At 44.9% G+C, this 12248-nt stretch overlaps 2 protein-coding genes across 2 annotated transcripts; one reads left to right on the forward strand and one right to left on the reverse strand.

Annotated features, from left to right (window-relative positions):
• The first annotated feature begins 1200 nt into the window (after positions 1-1200).
• On the forward strand, positions 1201-10042 carry LOC106808349 (ZZ-type zinc finger-containing protein 3-like). Its single transcript, XM_014811035.1, has 9 exons — positions 1201-1543; positions 4091-4354; positions 5660-5807; positions 6880-6976; positions 7191-7289; positions 7653-7838; positions 8024-8155; positions 9320-9420; positions 9543-10042. The coding sequence occupies exons 1-9, from the start codon at positions 1528-1530 to the stop codon at positions 9682-9684; spliced, it is 1185 nt and encodes a 394-aa protein (XP_014666521.1). The 5' UTR covers positions 1201-1527; the 3' UTR covers positions 9685-10042.
• A 9-nt stretch (positions 10043-10051) lies between these two features.
• Positions 10052-11497, reverse strand: LOC106808351 (oligosaccharyltransferase complex subunit OSTC-like; the record flags this gene model as incomplete). The annotated part of the gene is given in 3 exon segments (XM_014811039.1): positions 10052-10392; positions 10856-11073; positions 11424-11497. Coding segments are annotated over 3 exon segments (311 nt in total), but the record flags the coding sequence as incomplete, so codon positions are not given.
• Between the last annotated feature and the right edge of the window lie 751 nt (positions 11498-12248).

The raw sequence follows: 12248 nt of genomic DNA on the forward strand, positions 1-12248 counted from the left end.
CTCTCTCCTCTCTCTCTCTCTCTCTCTCTCTCTTCTCTCGCTCTCTCTCTCTCTGCTCCTCTCTCTCTCTCTCACTCTCTCTCTCTCTCTCTCCCCCTCTCTCTCTCTCTCACTCTCTCTCATCTCTCTCTCTCTCTCGCTCGCTCTCTCTCTACTCTTCTCTTCACAACGCACGATTAACTCCTCCTCCACGTTTAATCCCCTTCCTCCTCCTCGCCCCACAGCCTTTTCCTAATACCTTCTTACCTCCTTCATTGCCCTCACTCTTTCTTTCATTCTGTATCTGTCTATTGTCCTCTTGCCCTTTTCTCTCTTCCCCTTCTCCCCTTCTCTAATTCACCCGTCCCCTCTCTCTACCTCTCCCCCTATTTCTCTTACCTCTGAATCTCTTGTTCATCCTCTCCTTCTCGCGATCGCGTCTCGCCTCGCTCTCTCTCGCAGAGCTGCGATATAATTTCAGTAGGCGCGATAATTCAGTGTGCAGTCGAGCGTGGAGCCACGCGGCAGCAGCAGTAATAGTAGCAGCAGCAGTAGCAGCGGTGGCAGTTACCTAGCAGCAGCAGCAGCAGCAGCAGTAGCAGCACCAAACCAGAGCACTTATATCTTAGTTGATATAAGTGCTCTGCACTTATGCACAAACTGCATGCAGCATACCCCCTTCCCACACTCAGGATATACCACTGCCACAATGCTAGCACTATTTTACAGGTGGGCGGAGCTCCGGGAAATTCAAGCAAATGCAAGCCAACGGCCGCGAAGTCGCCGCTGAACAAAACTGAGAGAAATTTTCTATGATTTTTCATGTTTGTGGTGGACAAATTTGATGCTTTTAAGTCTGAAAAATGTATCAAAGAAAATGTTCGAGAATTAGGTATTATTGGCAAGCATCCCGAAAATTCATGATAAATACGTGAACTTAGTTTAGTAAACAGCGTAATGATTTGAAAGTAGAAATAGGCGCACTATTCGCTATCACTATTTTATCAAATTTCTCATGAAATAATTGCGTCGACTTTTATTATCTTTGGCAGCTTATATAAGTACACACCGTTGCATAGCGACAGGAGTAACGGGGTCGCTGTAAATTATAGCTAAGTAAAAAGACGTAAGAAATTCTTACGGAAATCAGCTCTGTGCAGTGATAGAGATGAGCCAGAGCGAGAGCGCCATCTGTCGTGGAGTTTGTAGCAGCACTAGCAGCAGTGAATGCCAGTGATCATCGATTAATATGGCTGCGCCCATGAAGTTGAACTCAACATATGACTCAACTCTTGAGTCGATAAAAAACATGCATTTAACTTTAGCTTGATGATAGTTTAAATAACTTAAGTCATGACTTCATCAGGGTGATAGATGTGAGGGCATGTCAGAGATGAGAGATCTGTTATATACGGCTCAACCCGATAATGTGCGTCATATACTGACCAACGCAACGCGCCACAAGAAGAAGTTCAAGACGGAGAGCGGGATGAATTTTATTTTGAATCTGATCACTTAGCTTTAAAAACTAACAAGGATTATCAGACAATGCTCAGAGCTATTGGTACGTTTTGTCATGTTGTGTTAGTTTAGACTAACCTGTGCCTTGCGGTCAAAATTGTTTAGGTTGACTGTTGTAATACGTCAATATTGACAATAATTAATAATACGTACCGTACCATCACTGGCAGCAAGAACAAGCTGCAACAAGATGGTGCCCAACTCGCCGCGCAGTTTCCACAACTCACCGTTTCAATCAGTTGCAACTCGGTGTTCCTGCAGTGACTGCCACTTTCCAACTATCGTTGGAATTGCGGAAGACTGTTGAACAAGTTACACCCGCTATTTTTGACAATTGGCCTGCCAGAATGCGCTCAAATCACAGAAATTTCTCAAATATACATGCCAAAGATCACCGCGGATGCTACCAGGCAAACGGGCGCTGCGCTGATTGGCTGCAGCAAGTTTAATGGTGAGACAAGGCCGGCCGTGGTGAGTCATGGCCAATCAGCGCAGCCGCCAGCGATTGGGCATGCCATGCGCCCGTTTGCCTGGCGTAGCATCCGAAGAATCATTTCGGCAGTATATTGAGGAATTTCTGTGATTTGAGCGCATTCTGCGGGGCCGATTGCCAAAAATGGCGGGTGTAACTTGTTCAGCAGTCTTCCGCCCCGATTCAACAATAGTGTTACGTGGCATCACCTGCAGAACACTGGAGTTCATGGCCGCAACCACTAGGTCACGACCCCCCCCCCGACTTTTAGTGGACTCCCCAACTTCTGGAGACCTTATTTTCTGGAGAGTCCAAAATAGTCGATAAGCGTTTATTATCGTAAAACATCCATATTCACCAGTGAAAGTTAAAATAAATAAAAACCCCAGGAGGGTCCAAGTGCAGTGTGATAACCGTGATTCAGATGCAGATATCTAAATAGACCCTTGTTTAATGTTAATATCATTTAGATTCGACCAACATAGTACATTCAATCTCACGTTATTGAACGAGCAGGAAATTCACCACGCGTTCGCAAGCCAACCGTGTCTATAAGCTCTACGCTGCGTTTGTGTTATAGACACTAAAAAAAGGCCCATCTCCACCACAAGCGCACGTCCACGGCGCGACACGTTCACCCCTACCGGCAAGTTACAAACTATTACATCTATGGCGCAGTCTCCATTGACACGGCACGGCGCCAGCCCGGTTTCACGGCGAGCCGCAAAGTCAATGATTGCTTTTTGCCGGCTGACGTGACAGCGAAAAAGCAAATATGAACCAATCAACGCGATTGTTTGTTTATCACGTGTTCTGGAATCGATATGAAGCAATTGCAAAGGATTTTATTGGAAAGTGTGACTCAAGGAAGGTCACATTGGTTCTAACACTGTCTCTGTTTTCACTTGTCAGACATTTTTTGCTTATTATTTCATCGTTATTATTTTCCTCTTCATCTAATCATGCCTAACTGTGTCACACAGTTAGCACAGTCTGTGTGTAGCTTTACTACTAGCTTAATCTAATATAAAAACATTTTGGTATTTTAGTATACATGATCCTAGTAATGTCATTCATGACATCACAATTATGCAACACTTCCTCATCAACACACGAAATACGTGATATTGAACCATACGTGATATTCGCTTGCCGCAGATCATGTTGCTATTGGACTGCTTGGGACCCCCCCAACTTTCAACACATGGTGCGCCCTTGCCAGAGTTGCAGGGTTCTCCCTACGTTGCGCAAACGGGGCACGCGCACCCCGTTGGAAACTCCCCCTGTTTCAATCGTTGCGCCCCCGTTTAAATTACCTCCGCCCCGACTTAAATTCCACCACAACAAAAGTTTGACAGCGCCGGAATCGATCGTCAAGAATCCCAATCGACCAGGACGCACGGGCGCGCGTGTATTTTTACCGTACACGCATGCACTCCAGACCATACACAAGTACAAACAGTTAACCTGTCGCCGAACCAACACTAACTGTACCACAGACTCGGCTATCTTATATATACAAGACCCCAAATACCGTCTATGGGTGGTGGCGATTTCATGCCTTAATTAGTGGTACGGAAAAAACACGCCCCCGGACCCCTAGTTTCCCGCTCCTCCCCCCATCTCCCCTTCCCCTTCCCCTCCCTCCCCCTGTTTCAATTTCATCCTGGGAGAACCCTGAGTATGTAACTGATTGAAAACAGTGAGTTGTGGAAACTGCGGCGGCGAGTTGGGCACCATGTTGTTATTATAGTCAATGGCCGCGTGTGTGCTGTACGTGCGGGCTTGTTCTTGCTGCCAGTGCGTACCATACGATCATTCATGCCATCATCCAGATAAAATTCCTTGCAATAGTTTCCACGTACTAATCCGGCGTAGCTGTTACGAGGAAACGGTAAATGTGCTCCGCGGCCTAATGCTAGTTTAGCACCCCGGATTAGTTTAGCACAAATGAGAAAACACATTTGCGGGGGTCTCAAACAAGGATTGTGCATGCTACACACTATAGCTCTAGTAGTAGTACTATAGCCCATGTTCGCCACAGGTGAAGTGCGCCTGTGGCGAACAAGGGCTATAGTTACGCAGCCTGTAGTACTAGAGTTAGCTCTGCTCTTGCAGTGCTTTTGGAAGCCCAGCGCATTCAGGCCATAAAGGACCACGAGACCCTGGTGCAGCGGAGGGACGAGGCGCTGGAGGATCCCGTCGGCTTTGTGGCTAGGCTGCAGCGACGAGAAGAGCTCCACCTGCCGAGGCGACAGCGCGTGACGGAGCTGCCGCACATAGCGTGGGAGAAGTACTCGAGTCCTCTCTCCGACGGCTTCAACGTCAGGTATCACATGACGAGGAGAGGCCGGCAGCCCGAATCTACCGCTTCCACTCCAGGTAACTTCTCGCACCCGTCTTGTGTCGAATTGCGCGCTTTGCTATAAAAAAAATCCCATCCGCTTATCGTGTGGATCACAGGCACTTGGAACGTCTCAATTAAACAAAGTAATGGTAAATAAACACGAAATGTATATACTACCAAAGTCTTAATGTTTCTCTGCTATCTTACACTTATTATTGCCGATAACTTCCTGTAAATGCCGTTCAAATTCTCCTCTGCAACACATGACTACACCGCCGCAAGCCGCTGTGCACAAACAACACATAATATAGCAGGTAGGAAAGCGTGATGCCAAAATTCGCTCGATACGCGCTTGATTTCACAAAGTAATGAGAACAAATACTCAACCAATCTACTCCATCTTTGTTTCTACTTGAAGGCCAGTGTTCACTTGTTTGAATTATAACTGTCTTTGTTATTACCAACTCCAGCCAGAGATATCTCGTGAAATCCTGCAGGAAATGTTCTCTTCGCGTATTTGTAAATGGGACAAGATGCCTGTTTATATACGAGTAATGGCGGTTCATTGCATGCCAGGATGAGCTGCTGCATGCCTCCGATCTCCATTTCAAGGCCCGCTAAGCCAAGCATAATGCGCGCAGGCGGGATGTCACACAAACAGCTACGTTCATTGGTTAAAACAATCGAGTAGCGCAGTTAGGGATTTTCGGATGACAAACAGACACTCGCTCCCATTTACAAAACCGCTGAGTGGGAATTTTGGGAATGATTTCACGAGATATCTCTGGCTGGAGTAGGTAAGAACAAAAGAGAGAGTTATAATTCGAACAAGTGAACACTGATCTTCAAATAGCAACAAAGATGGAGTAGATTGGTTGAGTATTTGTTCTGTAATCATGTGAAATCAAGCGCGCGTCGAGCGAATTTTGGCATCACGCTTTCCTACATGCTATATTATGTGTTGTTTGTGCACAGCAGCATGCGTGCGGTGTAGTCGTGTGTTGCAGAGGAGCATTTGAACGGCATTTACAGGAAGTTATCAGCAATAATAGGCGAAAGAGAGAAACAATAAGACTGGTAGTAAATACATTTCGTGTTTATTTACCATTGCCGTGCATTTACCTATTTACGCCTGTGGTGTGGATGGTTGTATTCCCGCGATACGTGAAATCGTAAGCACAAAGCCAGATTCCTGTGCTCATTTAGGATTAATGGATAAAAGAAAGATCCATATTCTTAAAATTTATTCTATTTTACATCTTGTGCAAACATGGGAGCAGCCAGAAACACAGTTATACTCCATATGTTCAAGTATGTTTTCATGTTACTGCTGATTGCAGTCGATGAAAGCACAACGAAGCAGGATGGAAGCCTGCAAGGCATTGAGGATGAGCGCGATGCAATGGGTCATGTGGTACGTGGACGAGTAATGAAGGATAACAAGCCACAAACCTTCAATCAACTCTGGACAACAGAAGAACAGCGCAGGTTCGGCACCGATTAGCATGCATGACTACAGCTGGCGTTCGCCACACTCGCACAATGGGATAAATAAATAACAGTGGCGATTTTACTACAATAAGTGGCGAATACAATTGGCAAATGATTTAACTGCTCAGAAAATTACGATTGACTAATGAAAATCTTAAACTCGCAGTGTCGTGTCATAAAATGATTTCGTACACTTCTTTTCTGATACCCATCACCTGTTTATGCCTTGCTTAGCACAAACGATAAAGTGAACAGTGGTTATATTCTTTTAATGGTGGCAAAAAATAACTGGTGGCTCAAGTCTTGGCTCAAACTTTAAAACATTCAGAGGGATCCCTGGGCATGGATCGTTGAAGTAGACGTTTAGGAAACCAAACACGTAGATGTTTCTGCATGTGCTTGAATTTGTAAACGACCCCTTGATCTCTCATTGAGTTTTTTTTTTGCAAACAGTACAGTCAAACTTCGTTACTACATACCCTGTTTATAACGTTTACACTGCTACAACGCACACATCTCCAAGTCCCGAATTTGTGTAATGCATTATTCCATTTGCCAGTATCGTCTACAACATACACCTTTGTAACGTAAACTACAATATACAACGTTCAAATTTTCACTGGAAAAATGCATACTAGCCTTCGTTACAATTACGACAGGAAACCTTGCAGTACAGTTTGCCAGTAAAGTGACAAAGCAGACGAAGATTACTACCTTTTTCAAGTTGTAAGTAAACGAACAGATTCAGTGGCAGCATCAACATTTAAACTCATCCATGACATTGGCGAAATTAACGCGGGCTCTTTCATTTCTTTGAGTGCAAATAACGGGAACAAAAGACTGGTGTCTTCAATACATTGTTTTATTTTACTCTAAATTTACAAATTTGTTACAGGCACTATCATTAAACTTTCATGTTTTAATTCTTGCATATCGTTCATTTTATGGGAATTGGTTACAACGAACTATCGTTATAACGTACCGATTCTTAAGGTCCCTGGAAGTACTTTGTAACGAAGTTCGACTGTACAACATAGTTTAAAATAGTAGGTGATATCTCTCCCTGCAGATTAGAAGAACTACTGATTACTTATCCACCAGAGGAAGTAGAGGCAAGAAGGTGGCAAAAGATAGCCAAAGCACTTGGCAACCGCACATCGCAACAGGTAAAACAATGTAAAATAGTGGTTTGCGGTAATAGCTAATGTTTTTCACTGTAAATTTAATATTCACTGATACTACAGTATTTGATACGCACTTCGTATCTATTATCCATTAAAAAATGATAAGGATTATTTATTAATTGTATATCTCTGTAATGTTACTTACAATAGCAAAAAACTTCATACAGTTTAGTAATCAGTTTATTAATTTTTTCAGGTGGCAAGTCGGGTTCAAAAGTACTTTATAAAGTTGGCAAGAGCTGGCCTACCGATCCCAGGAAGAACACCAAACCTTGCATGTCATGTTGTGAAAAGGGTAGGTCATGATATTGCACACTGTGGTGACGATACCTCACCATTCTTATTCCCCAAGTACTTATTACAAATTTTAGGCATGAGAACTACAGGACGTCTTGGTTTACGTAGTCTAGTTAGTGTATATTTAATACAGGATGGTACTATTTCTCATAATGATGTATATCAAGTACTACGTACATATAGTTACTCGTTATGCGATGCAGACTGTACATCTACAATACATAGTGTATTTAACCATAATTACTCATGTGATGCGGTACAGTTACATTACGTAGTATATTAACCATAGTAACTCGTTGTTCGCCGCAGCCGAGGCCAGCACTTTGTGGATCGCGTTACTGCTATCCGTAACTCGTTACAGTTTGGCATGGGCGCGCGATCTGCGAGAAGCGCGTACCCCTACTGCAACTCGACGTTCCTTGCGAGCTACTCGGCTCCCGTCTTCATGCCGGACGAGGACGACTTGTCGAGCATGGGCGACAGCGTCGAGGCGTGGGGTTCCCGCGGCGACAGCGACGACAACGCAGACGAGGATCCGCCCCCGCCTGTAGGTATTCTATTCATCTCGCTGCTGCTGGGAATTCGTGGCGACACGCAGATCGCACGTTTCGTCGAGTCCGCGAAAATTTACGGGTTCTCGATTGATTTTTATCGATTGTGTGCCCGGTGAATATGTTGTACGAGTCGGATTGTAGGACGAACAGTTTGGTCAGGTGTATGTGTTTGCTTTAGGAAGACATAGACGGGATTGCAGCCGATCAAAAAGAGACGGAGGAATACAAGGAACTCCTGAGGCTGAAGTCACTGAGGCAAGAGAGGCTGCAGCAGTGCAGAGACAATCTCGTGCAGCACATTGGCTACAGGGTATTCAATTTCCCATTATTTTCTCTCGTCCGCAACTGTTATATGGCGGCTACCCCATTTTCACTACCTTATCAATCGTCCGTCTGCACCGTAATTTAAGCCTTGTCTACATGACGAACCTTAACTCGAGTTAAGCGTCTACACGGGGCCTTAACTCGAGTTAGCGTTAACTCGAGTTAGCTTAACCTCGCCAGTCGATCGAGGTTAAGCTAACTCGAGTTAAGGCCCCGTGTAGACGCTAGACTCGAGTTAGCGAATAGTACATAACTCCACGATAGGCGGCAACACTAGTACGATGTACGTACACACGCAGGCACGCACGCACACTCATGCACGCACGCACGCACATGTACCTGCACACACACGCACGTACGCACACATGCACACACGTGTACCTGCACAAGCACGCACGCATGCACGAACGTGTACCTGCACACGCACGCACGCACGCACGTGTACGTGCACACACACGGACGCACGCACGCACGTGTACGTACACACACACGGACGCACGCACGCACGCACACGTGCACACACACGCACGCACGCACATGTACCTGCACACGCACGCACGTGTACGTGCACACACACGGACGCACGCACGCACGCACGCATGTGTAGGTACGCACGCACGCACGCACACACGTCTACGTGCACAGGCACACGCGCGCACACACACGGACGCACGCACGCATGCATGCACACACACGGACGCACGCATGCACACACACGGACGCACGCACATTTACGTGCACATGCACGCACGTGTACGTACGCACGCACGTGTACGTGCGCACGCACGCATGCACGTGTACCTGCACACACACGCACGTACGCACACATGCACACACGTGTACCTGCACAAGCACGCACAAACGTGTACCTGCACACGCACGCACGCACGTGTACGTGCACATGCACGCACGCACGCACACACGCACGCACGCACGCACGCACGTGTACGTGCACACGGACTAACGCACGTGTACGTGCACACGCACTAACGCACGTGTACGCACGCACGCACGCACGCATAATAAATCGGTAATAATCGCTATCGGGTGTTGTCGTGTAGACGCTACATAATCGCTAACTCGAGTTAAGGTTCGTCGTGTAGACGAGGCTTTAGTAATATTTTAATTCCATTCGCGCTTTCATTTGCAGTGCGACAGCTGTAGTTCTGAACCAATAACCGGCACCCGATGGCATTGCATGGACTGTCCACCAGATGTCTCCACTGACTTATGCAGGGAATGTTACACTGGGTGAGTGTGCAATCCTAAACGATAACTGCAGTACTATTATTGTAAGAAGCAAGTATATCAATATCATCATTATTGTACAGCAATTGTTGTTTCAAGGCATGAAAGTTTTGTCTAATTTACAGTGATGTGGAGTTGGACATCCATAGGTCTTCCCATAGGATGGCCCCAGTAAAGAAGTGTACAAGCATGCAGGATGGGGATTACACTGGCTTTACTCATGCCAGCTATAACTACCTGGATCCAAACTACATGCCTGCCACGTAACAGCTTCTCAGGCATCACACGGGCCATCATTAAACGGCAACGCAGCTGTGAAATTGTTACCATGATTTTTGTTGGCAAAATGTGTTCGCTTTTTGGTGGAAAAATGTGTTCAGTAGGAGACATTCTTTTGCATAAAAAATACTACCAATGAGTTTTTATTTAAGATGTGGAATATAATCGAGAGGGTGTGATTCTCATAATTTGATGTCATTGCATTTGTATTTGCATATGCTGCTATACTGTTTTAAGGGAAGGAAGAAGGAAGATCTTTTGGGAAATGTTTTAGAGAGAAATTACTTCATGGAATAAAATGAGTTAATAATTATGTAATATAAAGGCAAAAAATAGTATCACAAAATTACACGTGTACTAGAAAATATGAATGTAATTTTTTTTAAATAATTTACAGTCAATTTTTCGCATTGCAAATCTGAAGTCAGAACTGTAAAAAAATGCCCAAGTAGCCTTGAATGATTACACTAATCACTTGGGCTACTAATAGATCTGAAATGTCCGTGTTTGTGTTATGGGTTTTAGCTTGACCATTACCACCAGGGGGATAGCTGAAGAAATTGCTCCCACGAAACATCCCATACACAAAATGTGCTCAATGGAGTTGATCCACCATCAGAAACAGAAGAGGAATGCAAACCACTGTGTTATTGCTGGAATTTGTAGCAGAGGTCCATCTACCCTTGCATGTAACCACTGAAACAAACAAAAAACAACCCGAGTGACCTAGCTATCAATATCATTCGAAAGTTTATAACACGCTGACAGATGAAACTAAAGATGGACATGGAAGTTTTCAGTCAAATATTGCATTTTTATGGAACAAAAATACACTAAAAACTATTTGGTGAAACAAAATGCATTTTTGGCTACTCGCAAGTACACCATCATTCTTTATTCGTTCTTCTCACCTTTTATCTTTAAATCAGCACTACAAACAACAGGTGAGATTGGGAGGTCGAGTAGCCTACAATTTTTATCAGCTGTCAATGCTTAGCCAAAAACGACTGCGCATACGTTTATGTGTGCGCCGAATTCATTTCCCCTCAAATTACTTCGTACCGACCTGCGCCCAAACCCCTTGGGTCAAAAAACCGCAAGAAAGAAATCGGTCACTCTATAACCACCGGGGCGCCGCGGCACGCGCGCGCACACTTACGGCAGCTTCATGCGCATGAACACGCGGCACATGAAGAAGGAGACGAGCACAAAGAGGAAGCCCATGAAGAGCAGGAGAATGCGGTTCAGCTTGGGCGTGTTCGGCTTGTTCGTCTGGTCGAGGATGACAAAGCCAAGTCCGCCCATCGTGAAGAGGAAGCTCGAGGCGAGCCCCTCCATGATGTACTGGCCATTTATTCGGTACGGCATGAAGGCCACCTGCGAATGTGTGAGGTCAAAGGTCATAGCTATGCACACGGTCGATGGTCACGGTCACGTGTGAGGTCAAAGGTCACGACTACGGGCCACGCAGGAGCGGTGAACACTCGGGAATGGTAATTACATACAAGTTCTAAGAAAGGTAGAATAGTTCAGTGCGGCACGGCGATTATCTGTCACAGGCATTATACCATTTTGTTTTTTTTAACCGATCAACGTTTCAGTAACATATGTCAATCGTGTCACTATTTTCGATAGAACTAATGTTTAATAAAAGACTAGCTGTTAGAATGAGGCAACATGTGAAATTCAAGAAAGAGCTGGGCCTGGCATCTGTGCAAAATACGTACTGGTCTGGAATGACCACTTTCATCAGTAGTGGAACCGATGCTGGGTGGTTCATTAATTACATCGTAAATGATTCCTGAAAAAATAATTGTAACGTATTTAAATGCAATGTGATATGTAGCATGCATGGTCTCAGACTGAGAGAGAGGGTATGATAAATTTTTTGGGGCAATCCCCAGTAGAGAGCACAGCCACAGGCATAGCTCTAGTACTATAGCCCGCTTACATTAACTGCCGCTGGGCTATAGAACAAGCCATTAGGGATGCGCGAGACCAACTTAAGCACGCTTATACCCGCCTATAAAACGTCTGTGGTAGGCAATTAATGCCTCTTATCCGAAGTGAATATGTCTTAAGTTATATCAGCTACTAAAATTTAACCTCTAACTATCGTTGCAATGGTATACTTGCAGTATTTCTTGTAAACAAACATTCGATTTGCGAACTTCAAATGGCCATTTCTGGCGGCGCTGCAGCAGCGCCAGTCAGCGGGAACTATGTATTTCCGCACAGTTTGTCAGCATAGTCGGGAACAATGCCAATGTGGCAATGGCAAAAGTACTAAAGAGAACATTTAGTGCCAGTCTATTTGCAAACATGTCGACGTGGCGTGTACTTTCCGCACACGTTAACAATGTTGTCTAGCATCCAAATAATTATTAACAAATACAAATATAGACGCACATCCGTAATTCGACAATATAATATCTTTCAAATTTAACCGTCAAAGTTTTAACCCAAATCGAACTGCATGGACAACTGCAAACGCTAAAAAAGTTACCGCCACCGGCAACGGTAAGACGTTGCGATATTTTAGTAAACTAACT

The sequence above is a fragment of the Priapulus caudatus genome, unplaced genomic scaffold, assembly GCF_000485595.1.
Source record: "Priapulus caudatus unplaced genomic scaffold, Priapulus_caudatus-5.0.1 Scaffold269, whole genome shotgun sequence".
Taxonomy (NCBI): domain Eukaryota; kingdom Metazoa; phylum Priapulida; class Priapulimorpha; order Priapulimorphida; family Priapulidae; genus Priapulus; species Priapulus caudatus.